We start from the raw sequence: 19,130 nt of genomic DNA, 5'->3' as shown, positions 1-19,130 counted from the left end.
CCATTGCTTTGTTAATAATGAACATTCATTCTGCAAACGTCCAATCTCAAATTGAACCTGTCAGCCTCCTGCTATCCCAGTAAGAGATGTTTTCTCCTGATCCCTCGTGGAGGCGCATACATTGCTACCTTCCATCAGCAGAATGGTTACATCAAGCTGAAATATTTGTTGCCCCTGTTATTCAAGGGGTCGTCATTAAGGTAGTGTCCAACCATTATTTTGCCAGCCAGCTTGAAGCCCAGTATTAAATAAATGGACTATAAGGCTCTGTTTCACTCTGTTTAAGCTGGGGGGTGGTTCACACTCTAGTAGATAATATTAGACCAGTAGGCAATCCATGATTTTCATCAGAACCAAATTAATCCAACCATTTCTTTTGCCCCTCTCCACTGCTTCTGTACTCTTTGCCACCACCAGCCCCCATGCCTCGTCCACAGCAAGAGAAGGCCAGCAATCAAACAACTTTCCACACTTCCACTTTGAGAGCCTATCATCCGCTAAGACTCTGCCAGTAATTGGTGCTCATTAAGCTTTTTCTCAGCCTCTGTTGCTGTCTGAAAGGTCTGCCAGCGATCTTGCACTTGCACCCGCAGTTTCGCGGGAAATTGTAGAGCAAACTTTATCTTTTTTTCCGCCAACTTGGAACATATGGGGTGAAATTTTCTCCTCTGTTCCTGTACTGCTTGGGTATAATCCTGAAAATCAGTATATTTTGTCCTCCGTACTTCAATGAATCTCTACGTATCTTAAAGCCCTGAAGAATCTCCAACTTATGTTTGTAGTTTAAGATTTTTGCCACTATTACCCTGGGCCTGGCATTTATCTCCAGTTTCCTTCCCACGCGGTGTGCGCGCTCAATTACCAACGGGCCCGCCGAATCCGTCAATGCCAGCTCTTTTGTCAACCAAGTCTCCAGCCATGGCTCCAGATTGCGCTCCGGCAATTGTTCCGTAAGTCCCACAATGCGAACATTATTCCTTCGCGATCTGCTTTCCAAATCTTCAAGTTTTAGCCCCTGTTCTCTCAGTTGTTGTTGTAAGTTTCGCAAGTCGGGGCCATAACTACGTGTGTCGTCTTCAATTGCAGAGACTCGCGTTTCTAAATCACTTGTTCGCGTTCCCAGACCGTCCAATGCCATTTGGAGATTATCTAGTTTATCATTTAGCGCTGTCCATTTCAGAGCCCAAGCGCTCGTCATTGCGCCGGTCAGCTGGGAGAGCTGCTGTTCCGTAAAACTCGATCCCGCCGCTTCCGGGCCTACCTCCGCCATCTTGCCCTCTGCGGTGCTCGCCTTGTTTTTCCCCCCTATTAGCCAGCCGTTGGGTCATTACTGTTGGCGATTTCGCGAAGTATTTTTCCATACGCTTTTGCTGCTTAGCTCAGCGAATTTTGAAGGGCTTTTACGTGTTAAAATAGGCTGTTTGCGGGGTGAGGATCCCGGAGCCGAGGCACCACGCTGCTAGCTCAGCTCATGACGTCACGTGACCTCCCCCAGCTTTATTTTAAACCAAACAATTTCGTAAACATAAACCCTCAGGTATATCCAAGCCAATCATCTCGCGGCTTAGTAGCCAACCCAGTCCGCCGTCACAGCAAGACTGACCAATCGTAAACAGAGCTCCCCGCCGTACAGCAAGGGATCTCAATCGTAAGCGCAGCTATCCCAGCTGTCTAGCTTACACCATCAGGCTTGGGTACCCCGCCACCAGCCCGGGGTAGCGTAGCTTGCTCCGGGCCCCCCACTATCGACAAGCTGCGACCTGTTGTGCCAATTACGGATTCTAGTACATCCTGTAAGTCGTTATTGAATAGGTCGTTTCCTATTGCGGATAGGTGGGTCCCGTCTCTCCAGAATAACCCTTGGCACATTTCTTCTGCCCAATCGTGTGTGACCTGCCTTCCGCCCATGTCTATGACCCAAGCGGCAATTTGCCTATTTGCTTTCTTTCTGGGTCTGCCCCATGGCTTCAAGTGTTTTTGGCTCCATCTGGGGATTATGTCGGACCATATTATAGTGGTATCGGGAAAAAGATGAGAAATTGTGGACAGATCCCGCTGAGCTGCCCGAATTATGTCAATGCAGGAAAGGGTTCCGATGTCATTCCCACCCAGGTGTAAGACAATGGCCACCGGGGAGGCCAAATTGCCTGCGTGACGCTGTAATAGAGGGACTGTGACCATTTCATCCCAGCGACTCCTGTCCAATGTATTCGTACTCCTCTGGGAGCCATGCCCAGGTGGGTGCCATAGGGTCTTACTGCGGCCCGGTGAGCCGCCCATTTGATAAAAGAGTGGCCGACAATCCACACACTTTTAGTCCCTGTAATAGAAAATAGGGGTTGATAATAGACATTTAGGTGTTATTTTTCATGCCGTGGGACTGCTCTCTGACGTATACTCGATAGGTTTCTGATTTCCATCTGCCTAACTTCTGGATGGATGGTGGTGGGAAACCTAGTGCCGCGGTGCATGTAGCGGCTCCTATCCTAAAGGAGTGTGTTCCATAGTTCCCTGGGTCATGGCCGATTCTCAGCAGACATCTGCGCAATACTGCGGAGAATTGGAATAGGGTCAGGGGGGAGGTATCTTGGTGTACTAGTAGGGGTTTGTTTCCCCGTGGGCCTCCATGCTAGGTAGTCTTTGATGTTCGCTACAGGACAAGTCTGGAGCGCATCGACCTGTACCAACGTGATTGCCTGCCCTCTGCACAACTGATCAGTTTTCGATCTATGGATTACAAATCGTAGAGTCGTGCCCGACAGTGTGATTTTGCTGCGCAGGAGACCGCACCCCGCTGGTGCTTTCTTGGAGGGGACTACCAATTCACTCACCCTAAGAGCCCCGAAGAAGGCCAAAGTGAATGCTGCTCAGAATAGTCGGGTCTTGTACTGTGAACTGCAAACGCTCGCTAGAGCGTGCCACATGTCGAGTAGCATATCGTGTGTTATTGGCAATCTCCTGTCTGATCTAACTCCGCGCTCCCTCCTCCAGCCTTCCAGTAACTTTCTGACCATGAATCTGTTTTTTGGGTCCCCCCACCCTGCTATTTTCATAAAAAATGAGAATGCAGTCAGGTGTCTGGCTACTGCGCTATGTGACCCTCCATCTTTCTTTGCGTGTACTATGTATTCGGCTATCGCACTGTCCAGTACCGGGCCTTCGCGCCATCCGCGCGTATACAGGAAGGAGCTGACTCTCGGGTACCCGGCTGTATAAGTCCATGTTCGCGGCGCGAGCGACTGTCTCAGCAATCGCCAGGCCTCGGGGCTCCGAATCTCCAGAGGTATTCGGGTACGGTCTGTCCTTCCGCTTCGGTGCGTGGGGCCAGCCTTCGGAACACTCCCCACTTTGATCGACAAAGAGCATCAGCAATTGGGTTGCTTGCGCCGGGAACATGCTTTGTGCGCAATAGAATATTGTGTAATAAACACAAGGTCACTAACTCGCGCGTCAAGTCGACCACCCGGGGGTATCGCGCAGTTTGCCTATTAATTACGTCTACCACCGCCCTGTTGTCCGACCAAAAGACTATTCTCTTGTTGCATAGCCTTTCTTTCCATATGGCCACCGCTACTACTATGGGGAATAGTTCTCGGAATGTGATGTTTCTAGTGATGTGACTCCTTTTCCAGCTCTGAGGCCACACATCTGCGCACCAGGCGCCTTGGAAATAAATCCCAAAGCCGATACCGCTTGCGGCGTCAGTGTAGAACTGTAAGTTGGCGTTGGATAGCGGGGTATCTAGCCGTACTACTTTGCCATTGAAGTTGTTCAAGAACATGTTCCACACCCTGAGATCATCCTTCATGGCTCTCGTCACTCTGATGTGATAGAAAGGTCTGCAAATCCCTGACATAGAGCTGGAGAGCCTGTGTAGGAATGTCCTGCCCATGACTATCACTCTACACGCAAAATTAAGATTACCCACTAATGATTGCATTTCCTGCAGCGTGACTTTTTCTCTGCCTAATACTCCGGCTAAGAGGTTTTTTATCTTCTCAATTTTTTCATTGGGGAGTCGGGACACCATGGGTTGGGAATCCAGCTCTATGCCTAAGAATTACAGCCACGTGCATGGGCCAAGATTTTTCTCTTTAGCTAGCGGGATACCGAACGACTCAGCTACGGCGCGGAAGTGGTTGAGAGTGGATTGACACGCGTGACTGGCTGCAGGACCCATGAATAGGAAATTGTCTAGGTAGTGAATGATGCTCTGGCTCCCCGAGGCTCTCTCAATGACCCAGTGCACGAATGTGCTGAAACATTCAAATAAGGAGCAGGACACTGAGCAACCCATGGGCATGCATTTATCATAATAGTACTGCCCTTCGAACTGAAAGCCCAATATGGGGAAGTTGTCAGGGTGCACTGGCAGCAGTCGAAAGGCCGACTGTATATCTGCCTTTGCCATGAGTGCCCCCTGCCCGGCCTGCCGCAGTAACTGTACTGCCATGTCAGATGAGGCATATTGTACTGAGCTGGCCTCGGGGGGAAGAAAATCATTCACGGAGTCACCTGCCGGGTAGGATAGGTTGTGATTCAGCCTGTATTTGCCAGGGTCCTTCTTGGGGATGATCGCTAATGGGGATAGGGTGAACTTTTCAAATGGATGATGAGGAAAGGAGCCCGCTACTCTCCCTAGGCTTACTTCCTTAGAGATGCGCGCCCTGGCCTCGTGGTGTAATCGCGTCACTGAGGGGGAGTTCTGAACCGCTTGTGCGAGCCGCGTTCCGAAATATGGAATTCTAAAACCGAAGGTAAAGCCTTCTTCTAGTATACGGGCGTCCTTTCTACGCGGGTATTTAGCCAGCCATGGCCGCTTGGAGCCGAGGTTGACGGGGGAGGGGGCTTTGTATATTTGTGGGGTTACGGTTGGGCGGTGGGCCTGTCTGGTGCTTTCTTTGCACACTTGTTAGCGGGATGTGGGGCTCCGCAAGTGGCACAGGTGTGTCAGAATCTGCAGTTCTGCATGTGGCAAGCCGATCTATTGTAGCGCCAACAAATCGCCTCTTGGGAACTTGCTGTCCTCCCTGTGCTGTTGAACCCTCCGGTCCGAAAGTGCCTGCTATGAGCGCTCACGACCGTCCCTTTATTGGTCGTGGTGTACAGCCATAAGTCGACATCCTTTGACCCCCACCCTAATGTGTCATCCTCCTCCATCCTGTCCCTATATTCCTCGTCATATTTTATCCATCTGAATCCCTCACAGTCCCTATATGCCTATATGATGGTATGGGCGTATGCCAGCATGGGGCTATATTGTGTGGGGTCTGCGTGCCCTGCAGCATCCATCACCCTGAGAAAGACCCAGTTCACAATAGATCTGGGCGTCCCTTTTGCCCGGGGAAACGTGTTTTCTGTCCTTGCTTCTTTTCTTATTCCTCTTCCTCCCTTCTAGTATTTGAAAAATGTCAAAATATTTTTTATTTTTTATCTTCTTCCTGGTGGATTTGGGCACCATCCTCCACAGGTGCGGTAGGGTGGCTATCGGCGGGGGACCCTCTGGTTGGGTTCCGGATGCTCTCCCCTCCATGCTCTGTGGTTCCTCTTCCTCCTCTGACGATGAGGAGGAAGAGGAGGAAGTGGTAGATGAGTCAAAACTACGCTCACTGCTGGAGTCTCTCCTTCTACTCTTTCTTTCCCTTTCTTTTCTTTTTTTTCTTCCCCTTCTTTCCTGTCATGGGTTTCGTATTATTAATAGGTGTGCCCCTGCTCCCACTGTCCTCCTCCCTCTCGGTTTGTGTGCTCTGCCACCCTGTGTTCGCTGTGCTGTAATCTGTGGCCAGGACCCCATGGTCGCGGCCAAATAAATTTGTGTGACCTCCCCTCCCCAGGTGCAGAATAATGATGCCCACACAGGTCTCAACCCCAAAGGTGACTCCATTTGGGATCCTGACCCAAATTTGGGAAGCTAGGTTCAAGGTTATTCTAGCAGATGAGCAGACATTCTTTGTATATGGTTTCATGCAGTGATGTCACCTACACATGAGACTATTGCTACTGCTGTCCATAATAGTGGTGTAACATTGAATCCTATGCATAAGGGTGCTTATGAGGGTTTGAGTATGTTTAGGATAACATGAGTGAAAGGTAGATAAAAAAAAAATTGAGTTCTTAGCCTTTGTTAAAACTGACTTCATAGTGTGATCTTGCTTGATGAGGTTCCTTCTCATAATGGAAGATAGTAATATCAGTAGATCAATTCTGTATATCCAGGAAGGGACACTATCAACTGAAGTATTGCAAAATAAAATTAAATGTCTTCCAGCAGGGCATATACAAAGGAGGTGATTCTCAACAGGTTGCTTAAAGTTATGTGCTGGGGTGATATGCACTAAGTGCGAATTCTATATCGGCAATTATACATGTAATTGTCATTATAGAATATTAGTGAAAGTCCACAGTTTGGCACCTAACTTTAGGTGTGAGTACTTAAGCTAGCCCTGTGGCTGGTATAAATGCTTCTGCCTAACTGCTGTCAGGTGTGTAACTGATAGTATTTTATAATCTGTGCTCATAAGTGTTAGGCACACTCCTGACCTGCTCATGCTCCCTCTTTACCTTCTCATGCACCCTCCCAGGTCCGTGCCTGCTTGCAGTTGCATGCTATATATTTTGTATGCTCAATTTTGTAGAATACTGACTAAGAGTAGTTACACATTTAACTGTTAGTGCCAATTAACACCAATTATAGTCAATTGGTTGTTAGCTAATTTAACAGTAAGTTTCACATGTAACTGGCAGTATTCTGTAACTTGTGCATGTAACTTTGTGCGCTAATCATCAAATTGAGTGCACAAGTTTTTAGAATTAGGGGATACATGTGTAAATGAGATGTTTTGTTGTCTAGTAGGTGCCAGATATTTGTTTCTCTCTGAAAATGTTTTTAAGTTTAGGGCAGAGTTTCCCAAATTGTGGGTCACAACCTGGGTGGGTACTCCATAGGATGTCATTAGCCAGCACCATGCGGGGGGGGGGGGGGGGGTTCTTTTGTTCTCTCTGGCAGCATGAATTTCAGAGGCATAGCTATGGGCTCAGGCCCGCCCAGCAGTTGTGCTCCCTTAACAGTGCCAGCATGCAGCCCTGCATATCTCTCCTTCCCTTCCTTAACAAACATCTCTCTTGAAAGTGTCGCCGGCAGTGGCAGCAATTCCTACACGCTGCCTGCCACTCACCCAGAAGCCTCTCCTTTTGTTGCATCCTGCCCAGGCACAAACAGGATGTTGCATCAGAAGGTGGTGGGACGTAACAAGAGGAGAGGCTTCCGGGTTAGCGACAGGCAGCATGTGGAAATTACTACCAGTGGTACTTTCAAGAGAGAGATGCTTCTTAAGGTAGACGGGGAAGATCCAGAGAAATGCTGGACAGTGGGAGGGAGGAAGTGTAGAGAGGAGTTGTTTGATATGGGGGCAGAGGGGAGGAAGAGATTGATACTGGACCAAGGGCACAGGGGAGAGAGAGAGTGAGAGATGATGGACAGTGGAGAGAGGGAGAGAATCACAGAGATGGAGGTGGGGAGGGGAGAAAAAGGGACATGTTGGATCCAGTGGCAGGAGGAAATTGGGGAGAGGTGCTAGACAATGGGAGTGAGGGAAGAGAGAGTGAAGAATTCTGGATGATGGGAGAGGGAGCAGTAGGGAAGAGTGAAGAGACAAGTAGATGTCGGGCTATGAGGGTGGGGAGGGGCGAAAGAGAAAGTAGGTGCTGGGCTAGAAGGGTGGAGGGAGGAAGATGCTGGGAATAGTGGAACCATGTGAAAGAAGCCAGGAAATGAATGAGGAGAATAGTGATTACAGTGGGTAGAAATATAGTAATGGGGAGTAGATTATTATTATTATTTGTAGCATTTGTATCCCACATTTTCCCACCGACTTGCAGGCTCAGTGTGGCTTACATTTGCCGTAATGGCTGTTGCCATTTCCGGGTAACAGAGTACAAAAGTCGTTGCATTAAGGTGCATACATACATGGTAAAGAAGAATACAGTGTGGCATTAAGGTGCATTCATACTTGGTAAAGAAGAATACATTGTGGTAGTGCATATTGATTCCCGCGTGATAGATAGGATTGTAGATGGAAGGAGTGAGATGGGAAATAGGAGAGCTAGTGGGTGAAAGAAAGTGATGGAAATTTGATAGCTGAAAAGTAAAAAAGAAAAGAAAAATAGAGGAGAAGGGTGAGAGGGTGAAATATGAGTGGACAGAGGCAGAAAAGAAAAAGGAGCAATCAGTATGTTGGAGGCAGGTGTAGTGAGGGAATGGAACAAGATGGGAGAGGAGAAAAGATAAATGGAGAGCAGCCACTTGAAGGAGAATTAACAGAAGACAGGAAAGCAGAAAAGAGAAACTGGGAAAAATAAAATGTCAAGAAGATAAAAGTTGAAAAGCATTTTATTTTGAATGTTTTAAATGGAATATATTAGCTGTGGGAAATGTGCATAGCAGATGTTTTTGTATTGTGTTCAGTAGAAAAGGAATGCATTTCTGTTTTTATTTCTCCAGTGTTGCTTAATTTCTTGAGGGTTCTCAGGTCAATTTGTCTACATATTTTTATTTCTAATTTATAGTCCCTTGTGTATTTGATGCGGGTCTGTCGGTGTGATAACAATGGCAGGTGGGGAGATCGGAGGTGAGGGAGGGAGGAGGGGGGGCCCTCCTTTATTTTCTGATCTAAATCCTAGCATGTCTGACACCAGCCCTAAACCTTGCTGTAGCTGGTGGGGATCCTCAAGCATTGCCATCTGAGGACCTCTTCCAAAGGCAAACAAAAGTCCCTTCTTTTGAGCTCTGCAGTCAACAACAGCATCCTTGAGTCACCGACAACTAAGCATGCGTGAGGTGCTGACATTGGTGGTTTAGGGATGTTCCTGCTGCCTGCCAAGCATGGTAAAAGGAAGTAATTGCCACCTTTGGAGGAAGTCTTCAGCCGACTTAGCTTGAGGATCCTCATTAGTTAAATTAGTTAAAGCATTTATATTTTGAATTGGTAGGGTGGGGCAGAGAAAATTTTGTGTCCACCCATTTTGGGCTCAGACCCACCAAAATTGGCTGGCTGGCTGTGCCATTGGGGGTCACAGGCACAGAAGGATTGGTCAGGGATGGTTTAGCAATTTTTACTAAATTCTGAATTTATCATGCTTTTGAAATTATTTTTTTGTACAGAACTAACATTAACAATGAATCATTATTTTAGTTAACTAATCAATTTAAACTACAATTTTTTCATTTTTCTGTTTTGTTTCAGACTGTTCGTCATGGTTTCCCTTATCAGCCAACAGCCCTAGCTTTTGACCCAGTTCAGAAAATTCTAGCCATTGGAACACGGACAGGCACAATACGGATGTATCCTTTTCCTTTGTTGTGGTTTGCTTTTTTTTTTCTTTTTTTTAAGACCATCTTTACAGTTAATATAAAAATGAGCCCTACAAATTTCTGATCAACCTACTAGAGGTAAGAAAAATAATTTACAGCTTATCAAATTGTATTGAAAGCTTAAAAAATTAGGATTTAAAAAATAATTTGAAAAAATGGTATTAATCCATATAGGCTTTTCAGTTTTGTTAGTGCTCCATTGTTCTCTTCTGTATTATACTAAAGAGTTTTAATGATTTTGTCTGAGATAATGCTTAGTACATTTGCTCCTACCGTTGACTGAAAATACATATACAACAAACTGCTTTATACTAAGGTTAAATATGGCAGTGTTTCATTAAGTATTGCTGCTTTGTTGGTTGATGATGAAAGAATGCCCTTGGCAAAAAGAGAGGTCCTAGGGAAATTGAAGATATCCTTACTCTAATTGCTGGTAGTTTCCCCAATGGATGTACTTGTTGGTATGAAACAGATAAACAGATTTGCTCTGAGATTTTAAAATATTAAAATAAAATAAACTGTGCTGGCTTCGGGATAATAAAAAATTGTAATTCTGTAAGTCACCAAACATCTGGATAAATACCAAATGTGTGCAAGTATCGACTTGCTCTGGTTTTTGCACTCCTGGAAGGTCATTTGTTCCTGATGATGTTTTGCTTTAGGGGTATATCAGGGCTGTTCTAAGTACCTGTATATAATATGTATACTGCTTTGATTGCAACCACAGAAAGGCAGTGTATCAAATCCCATCCTCTTCCCTTTCCTTTCCTTTATTGGTTGGTGTCTATTAAGCTTTTTGTAATATCTTACTATATACCCATGAAAGATTTAATATGAGAGAGCACATACAATTTGTGATCTTACAATTCTGGTAGAAAAGGTAGGGCTTTTTGTGATTTGATGATTTATCAGTCTATTTATTTATTTGGTTATTGTGACAGAACAGTGTGTTTTAAAACTGTAAACTGTCTAAATTGATTTTGAAGTGTACCTCTCTAGTTTGGCCAGCAAGTGGCACATGTTTATGCTTAAAGCTGTTATAGAAAAGTGATTGTCCTCTTTTAGTTTCACTCAGTGAAGAAGTGAATCTACAATACCGTGAGCAGTATAATTTTAAAACTTGACTGGGCTCTGATTGGCCTGGAGTTTTGAAATTACCCAGCAGTTGCTGGCTTTTGCTCCAGTTTCAGCTCCGGAGAAGAGAGAGAGATCTGTTTGCTGAAGCTCTGTGAGCAGCTTTTTGCCCTGATCTCCCCAGTTACTTTCTAGGAAGTAAGCAAATGTTTAGTTAGTGTTATAATTGATCCATATTTCAGTTACCTGTTGTTGTTGTTTGCTCATTGCACTTTTTTGTTTATTGTTCAATTTTAAGACAATAAACAATTTTTTTGTTGACTCTGAAGTCTTGGCTGATAAAGAATCCTGGCAGTTTGTGTGTTGGGTCTGTGAGTGCTTTCTGGGAACTGTGGAACCACTGGGAGTGTGGCCTAAGTAACTTAGAAATCACTGGGGATAATTTGAGAGTGGGAGACTCACCCAGAGGTGGTGTAGAGCATGAGGTGCAGGTGGACCTGAGCTGTGCTGGGGATAAACCCTCTAAGTGGCCATGGGGTAATCCCAGGTGGGTGGCTAGGCGTTTCGTTACACATTAAACCACTTTTATTAAGAGATTTCACACAAGGCAGGGTACAGGTTGATGTAAAATTACAATTTTGTTAGCAGTGAAATGATCAATCAAAAGTATAATCAATGAGGTAAAATTGGAGATGGCAAATTGAAGCCTAGAAAATAGGAGTAACGTGATACAGTATCAGAACTATGCACATTAAACAGCACAGTAGAACAACCATGTAATAGAAATATGATGGATGTCAGCACATACAAATGAGACTTCATAATAGGTAGCATGGAAAGAACTAATACTACTACTTATCACTTCTGTAGTGCTACTAGATGTAAGCAGCGCTGTACACTAAACATGTAAGAGATGGTCTATGCTTGACAGAGTTTACAATCTAATCAAGATGAACAAACAGGACAAATAAGGGGTAAGGGGATTACTTTAAGATGGGAATGATAAAATGGGTACTGAACAAGTGAAATAGGAGTTAGGAGTTAACATTGGTCTAAAAAAGGGGGCTTTTAGCCTAGATTTGAAGATGGCCAGAGCTGGAGCTTGATGTACTGATTCAGAAAGTCTATTCCAGGTGCATAGTGCAGGAAGATAAAAGGATTGGAGTTGGCAGTGGAGGAGAAGGGTACAGCTATGAAAGATTTACCTGATGAACAGAGTGTCTGGGGAAGAGTATAGGGAGACATAAGAATGGAGAGGTACATACAACATTACATAAGTACATAAGTACATAAGTAATGCCATACTGGGAAAAGACCAAGGGTCCATCGAGCCCAGCATCCTGTCCACGACAGCGGCCAATCCAGGCCAAGGGCACCTGGCAAGCTTCCCAAACGTACAAACATTCTATACATGTTATTCCTGGAATTTTGGATTTTTCCAAGTCCGTTTAGTAGCGGTTTATGGACTTGTCCTTTAGGAATCCGTCCAACCCCTTTTTAAACTCTGCTAAGCTAACCGCCTTCACCACTTTCTCCGGCAACGAATTCCAGAGTTTAATTACACGTTGGGTGAAGAAAAATTTTCTCCGATTTGTTTTAAATTTACTACACTGTAGTTTCATCGCATGCCCCCTAGCCCTAGTATTTTTGGAAAGCGTGAACAGACGCTTCACATCCACCTGTTCCACTCCACTCATTATTTTATATACCTCTATCATGTCTCCCCTCAGCCGTCTCTTCTCCAAGCTGTATAGCCCTAGCCTCCTTAGTCTTTCTTCATAGGGAAGTCGTCCCATCCCCGCTATCATTTTAGTCACCGTTCGCTGCACCTTTTCCAATTCTACTATATCTTTCTTGAGATGCGGCGACCAGAATTGAACACAATACTCAAGGTGCGGTCGCACCATGGAGCGATACAACGGCATTATAACATCCTCACACCTGTTTTCCATACCTTTCCTAATAATACCCAACATTCTATTTGCTTTCTTAGCCGCAGCAGCACACTGAGCAGAAGGTTTCAGTGTGTTATCGACGACGACACCCAGATCCCTTTCTTGGTCCGTAACTCCTAACGTGGAACCTTGCATGACGTAGCTATAATTCGGGTTCTTTTTTCCCACATGCATCACCTTGCACTTGCTCACATTAAACATCATCTGCCATTTAGCCGCCCAGTCTCCCAGTCTCGTAAGGTCCTCTTGTAATTTTTCACAATCCTGTCGCGATTTAACGACTTTGAATAACTTTGTGTCATCAGCAAATTTAATTACCTCGCTAGTTACTCCCATCTCTAAATCATTTATAAATATATTAAAAAGCAGCGGTCCTAGCACGGACCCCTGAGGAACCCCACTAACTACCCTTCTCCATTGTGAATACTGCCCATTTAACTCCACTCTCTGTTTCCTATCCTTCAACCAGTTTTTAATCCACAATAGGACATTTCCTCCTATCCCATGACCCTCCAATTTCCTCTGTAGCCTTTCATGAGGTACCTTGTCAAACGCCTTTTGAAAATCCAGATACACAATATCAACCGACTCCCCTTTGTCCACATGTTTGTTCACTCCTTCAAAGAATTGAAGTAAATTGGTCAGGCAAGATTTCCCCACACAAAAGCCATGCTGACTTGGTCTCAGTAATCCATGTCCTCGGATGTGCTCTGTAATTTTGTTTTTAATAATAGCCTCTACCATTTTCCCCGGCACCGACGTCAGACTCACCAGTCTATAATTTTCCGGATCTCCCCTGGAGCCTTTTTTAAAAATGGACGTTACATTGACCACCTTCCAATCTTCCGGTACCACGCTCGATTTTAAGGATAAGTTGCATATCACTAGCAGTAGCTCCGCAAGCTCGTTTTTCAGTTCTATCAGTACTCTAGGATGAATACCATCCGGTCCAGGAGATTTGCTACTCTTCAGTTTGCCGAACTGCCCCTTTACGTCCTCCAGGTTTACCGTGAAGTCAGTAAGTTTCTCCGACTCGTCCGCTTGAAATACCATTTCCGACACCGGTATCCCACCCAAATCTTCCTCGGTGAAGACCGAAGCAAAGAATTCATTCAGTCTCTCCACTACGTCTTTGTCTTCCTTGATCGCCCCTTTTACCCCTCGGTCATCCAGCGGCCCAACCGATTCTTTTGCTGGCTTCCTGCTTTTAATATACCGAAAAACTTTTTTGCTATGTTTTTTTGCCTCTAATGCTATCTTTTTTTCATACTCCCTCTTGGCCTTCTTAATCTGCGCCTTGCATTTGCTTTGACACTCCTTATGCTGTTTCTTGTTATTTTCAGACGGTTCCTTCTTCCATTTTCTGAAGGCGTTTCTTTTAGCCCTAATAGCTTCCTTCACCTCACTTTTCAACCAGGCCGGGTGTCTTTTGGAGTTCCGTCTTTCTTTTCTAATTGGCGGAATATGTATGGCCTGGGCCTCCAGGATGGTATTTTTGAACAGCGTCCACGCCTGTTGTACAGTTTTTACTCTCTCAGTTGCCCCCCTAAGTTTTTTTTTTTTTTTAACCGTTCTTCTCATTTTATCATAGTCTCCTTTTTTAAAGTTAAACGCTAACGTATTTGACTTTCTGTGTACAGTTACTTCAAGGTCGATGTCAAAACTGATCATATTATGGTCACTGTTATCAAGCGGCCCCAGTACCATAACGTCCCTCACCAGATCATGCGCTCCACTAAGGACCAAGTCTAGAATTTTTCCTTCTCTCGTCGGCTCCTGCACCAGTTGCTCCATAAAGCTGTCCTTGATTTCATCAAGGAATTGTATCTCTGTAGCGTGTCCCAATGTTACATTTACCCAGTCTATATTTGGATAATTGAAGTCACCCATTATTATCACATTGCCCATTTTGTTCGCGTCTCTGATTTCTTTTATCATTTCTGTGTCTACCTGCTCATCCTGGCGAGGCGGACGGTAGTACACTCCTATCACCATTTTATTCCCTTTTATACATGGAATTTCAACCCACAGTGATTCAAAGGTGTGATTTGTGTCCTGCTGAATTTGTAATCTATCTGAGTCAAGGCTCTCGTTAATATACAATGCTACCCCTCCACCAGTCCGGTCCACCCTATCATTACGATATACTTTGTACCCCGGTATGACAGTGTCCCACTGGTTATCCTCCTTCCACCAGGTCTCAGTAATGCCTATTATATCCAATTTTTCATTTAGTGCAATATATTCCAACTCTCCCATCTTATTTCAGTACAATACAAGTGAAGCACCGTTAATAGGCACACAGAACATTCAAATAAAATAGATACGATACTAATAATGTCAGAATGATATAATGAAATATCTTCTAGGCAGTGAAGGGGACAAGTGCATTTGAGACTTATAGGTGAACAAGGTGGGTAGCAGAGGCATAGTTAGGACTGAATGGGCCTTGGGCAGAAAATTTGAAATGGGCCCTCTATAACACTATTGCCCCCAAAGTAGTGGGGACTGGGGGGAGAGGGAGGATGCACATTTCTCAAATGTGACACATTACAATTACAAAATTCGGAAAAAAATATTTTTCTTCTATCGTTGTTGTTTGAGCAATGCTTTGGTCCTAGTGTCTCTCTTCTGTTTTTCTTCTGTGTCTCCTGTCCTTCTGACCTTTTTTTTTTCTCTGTGCCCATAATTTATTTTTTCTTTGGTGTCTCTATCTGTCCAGTCCAGCGTCTCGCTTCTATGTCTCTGTCACTATGCTCTCCCCATGTTCAGTATCTCTTCTCTGTGTCCTGTCCATCATAACTCTCTGTGTCCCTATCCCTCCCCTTGTGTCCAGTAATTGTCCCTATGTTCCCTCCAGTGCCAGCATTTCTTTTGTGTTTCTGTTCTTCCTCATGTCCAGCTGCTCTCTTCCATTAGTCCTGTACCTCACCCGACCCTCAATTGCTTGACAGCTCTCTTTCCTCTCCCCCTCCCTTTGTTGGAACATCACCTGTTCCTCCCCCCTCTCTAGTTTGCCCGGTCTGGCATCATTCCAGCTCCCCCCACCCTGATCCTCCACAGGTGGCAGAGAGAGCACTGAAACATACTTCCTTGTCATCAACAGCAGATGAATCCATTAACTGATGGGTTGTATCCGCCTACCAGCAGGTGGAGATAGAGAACACTGAAAGCACATGGTGTTCTAGGACACCCAACCCCCTCTGCCTTCAGTATAACTCAGTCTCCCAGCAGGTGTGGACATCGCTTCTCAGCTCTTGGATTTCTGCCTGGGGTGGCTCCTGTGCTTTGCTAGTAGAGCAGGGGGTGTTGTGGCTGGTGGTGCCCACTTTAAAGGCATACTTGGTTTTCCCTGTCCCTGCCTTACCCCATTCCCCCTCCTCCCAAGGTTCCTCTGTGGCTGCCTGCCTCTAACATTCCTCACAGTAAAAAACAAAAACAGAGAGAGGCTTTCTCCTGAGCTCCTGGTTTGGTGCAGCTTGTCCGCAGCTCGTTTGACTCTGTCTCCTGAGGTGAGAGTGGTGCCCAGCTCCTCCAGGGAGGTTCCCGCTGACAGCGCTCTGTGCGGGGTAAGTTTTGGTGTGGAGGCGCCATTTTGTTTTCTGTATTTGATAGCTGCTGAAGGGGTTAAGCGCTGCTCCCACTGTGGGAAACGCAGATCAGCAGCGGAGCTTTGCAGCACATGCTGCCTAGGTGCTAATGCTGGCACGAGCATGACGGGCGGTGATTCTTCCCGCCCACTAGATTTGGCAGCGGCCGCCATCTTGGAGGCGCCGCGTAACTCGACCTTCGTGGTTGCGGAGGGGTCTGAGTGCAGGGGGACGACCTCGTTTCGAGGTTTCTAGAGGAGCTTTTGCCTCTGCTCCCCCCAATGTGGGGGCGGATGTACAGGGTGAGTTTTTCTCCCCTGAATTTATGCTGCTGATGCATGAGGCTCCTGACAATTCCTGTCGATCTGGGTTGCCTCTGGTTCTTTATAGCCCAGCATCTGCTGGAGACTTTATTTCTTCCCCCGAGCTTTTGGCTGACGCTAAGCGTAGACGAGTGAATACGCCATCTGAGGGGGACTCTTCACTCTGTTCTCCCCCGTGGTCTAGTTTCGGGGAGTCTGAGGGGTCTGGCAGGCCCTCATGGACTGATGATCCGGATGAGGGTGGCTGCTTGCCACAGGAGTTGGATGACCCTAAAGTGGTTCGGATTTTCCACCGCAACAAGCTGCCAGCTCTCATTTGTGATGCCTTACAGGTCCTTTGTATTGAAGATCCTGACGAGGGCGCTGCCTCTTCTATTAATCCTAGAATGGCTAGCACTAAGAAGCCTTCTCTGGCTTTTCCCGTGCATGCTTCCATCCAAGAGCTTATTTCAGCTCAATGGTCTGACCCTGAGGGTCCCTTGAAGGTGGCCAGAGCTATGTGTCACCTTTACCCCCTGAGGGAAAGTCAGTTGACCCTCTTTGGGATGCCTAAAGTCTCGGTGGAGGGAGGGGTCGCTTTGAAAGATATGCAGGACCGGCGGCTGGAATCTGCGCTGAGACGGTCGTTTGATATCTCGGGCCTTTCCTTACGGGTGGCTATCTGCAGTTCCTATGCAGCCCGGGTCTGCCTTTCCTGGTTGCAGCAGGCGGTTGAGCAGCCGGCCGATGGAGCGGGTTCCATCGCTGAGGTCAGCCCACGTATGGAGTCTGCCCTGTCTTTTTTGGCTGATGCCCTTTATGATCTGGTCAGAGCTTCGGCTAAGCAGATGTCTCTGGCGGTTGCTGCCCGCCGCCTTCTTTGGCTCCGGCATTGGGCGGCTGACATGGCCTCTAAACAAAGGCTGGTGAGGTTACCCTTTCGGGGCCTTCTTTTATTTGGGGAGGATTTGGAGAAGATTGTTAAGGACCTAGGGGACTCTAGGTCCCAATGGTTGCCTGAGGATAGGCCGAGGCCTTCTTCCAAAAGTCCTTCTTTTCCCTCCTCTTCCAGGCCACATTTTCGCGAAGCTCGCAGGTAAAGCCCGGGGCGCTCTGCGGGATTTGGTCAACGTACACGTTTCCAGCAGAGGAACTCCTTTCGTTCGGACAAACGTGCATCGGCGTCCGGGCAATGTCCAGGAGTTCAGGGGCGTCTTCCACAATGATGGGGCGCCGGTCCACTCTTCGGTTCCCACAGTAGGGGGTCATCTCTCCCTCTTTTTCGAGGAGTGGACCAAGATTACTTCGGATCAGTGGGTCCTAGACCTGATCAGAGAAGGTTACTGGCTAGAATTTGCTGTCTCAGTAGGAGACGCATTTTTGGAGTCCCAATGCGGCATTGCCGTCAAGCGGGCGGCAGTATACGAGACCTTGCAGGTGTTGCTGAAGCTCAGAGCGGTGGTTCCGGTTCCTCCTGCCGAACGCGGCTGCGGTCGCTACTCCATCTATTTTGTGGTACCTCGAAAAGGTGGGTCGTTCAGACCTATCCTCAACTTACACAGAGTCAATGAGGCCTTAGGAGTGCGACACTTCTGCATGGAAACCCTGCGCTCCGTCATTGCAGCGGTACAGCCAGGAGAGTTTCTCACGTCTCTGGACCTCAAGGAAGCGTACTTGCATATTCCCATCTGGCCGCCGCATCAGCGGTTTCTCCAGTTTGCGGTATTGAGCCAAAATTTCCAGTTTTGTGCCTTGCCTTTCGGCCTGGCGTCTGCCCCTCGGACTTTTTCCAAGGTCATGGTGGTAGTGGCTGCCTTTCTCAGGCGAGAGGGTATCAGAGTTCACCCTTATCTCGATGACTGGCTCATCAGAGCGGATTCGGCAGACGAGAGTCGACTTGCCACAGCCAGAGTTGTTACAGTTCTTCAGACTCTGGGCTGAGTAGTCAATATGCCCAAAAGTCACCTGACCCCCTCTGTCTCTCGAGTATTTGGGGGTCCGGTTCGACACGGCTTTGGGGTTCGTTTTTCTTCCCGACAGCAGGCGGCTCAAGCTTCAGAATCAGGTCCGCCTGCTCCTGTGGATGCCTCGCCCTCGAGCTTGGGACTTTGTTCAGCTCCTGGGATCGATGACGGCCACCATAGAGGTGGTTCCCTGGGCGAGAGCTCACATGAGACTGCTGCAGATTGCTCTGCTTCAGCAATGGTCTCCGATGTCCCAGGAATACCAACGCAGACTACGGTGGCTTCCTGCGGCCCAGCACAGTATGGATTGGTGGCTTTCTGACAGCAGGCCGCGGCAGGGGATGCCACTGGCTCTTCCCTTTTGGTGTCTGGTGATAACGGATGCCAGCCTTTTCGGCTAGGGACGCTATGCTCAGGGTCTGTGGTCCACCACGGAAGCGGGATGGACAATCAATCACTTGGAATGGAGAGCGATATTTCAGACTCGTCTGGCCTTCCACAGGACGCTGAAGGGTCTTTCTGTCGGACAACACGACAGCAGTTGCCTACATCAATTGCCAGGGCGGCACTCATTGCAGGGCCCTGGCTGCGGAGGCGTCTCAGATCTTTGATTGGGCCGAGTGCCACCTAGAGCTGCTGTCCGTGGCTCGCATAGCTGGTCAGAGCAACGCGCAAGTCGATTTCCTCAGCAGACATCAAATCGACCTGGCGGAATAGGAACTGGCAAACGAAGTTTTTCTTCAGATTTGTGCCAAATGGGGGACTCCAGGCTTGGATCTCATGGCGTCAAGCGTAAACGCCAAAGTCCCTCGCTTTTTCAGCAGAAGGAGAGATCCTCGCTTGGCGGGGTTGGATGCTCTGGCTCAACCTTGGCC

General features: G+C 46.9%; 1 protein-coding gene across 2 annotated transcripts in view; it reads left to right on the top strand.

Moving 5' to 3' along the window:
- Nucleotides 1-19,130, top strand: part of STXBP5L (syntaxin binding protein 5 like) — a 663,841-nt gene that overhangs the window by 31,466 nt on the left and 613,245 nt on the right. For both annotated transcript variants that reach the window (XM_030203985.1, XM_030203984.1), the window contains exon 2: nucleotides 9,243-9,340. In XM_030203985.1, coding sequence (XP_030059845.1) covers nucleotides 9,243-9,340 — 98 coding nt within the window. The remainder of the gene's footprint in view (nucleotides 1-9,242; nucleotides 9,341-19,130) is intronic.

The sequence above is a fragment of the Microcaecilia unicolor genome, chromosome 5 (assembly GCF_901765095.1).
Source record: "Microcaecilia unicolor chromosome 5, aMicUni1.1, whole genome shotgun sequence".
Lineage (NCBI taxonomy): Eukaryota > Metazoa > Chordata > Amphibia > Gymnophiona > Siphonopidae > Microcaecilia > Microcaecilia unicolor.
This window is presented reverse-complemented; position numbering and strand designations above follow the sequence as displayed.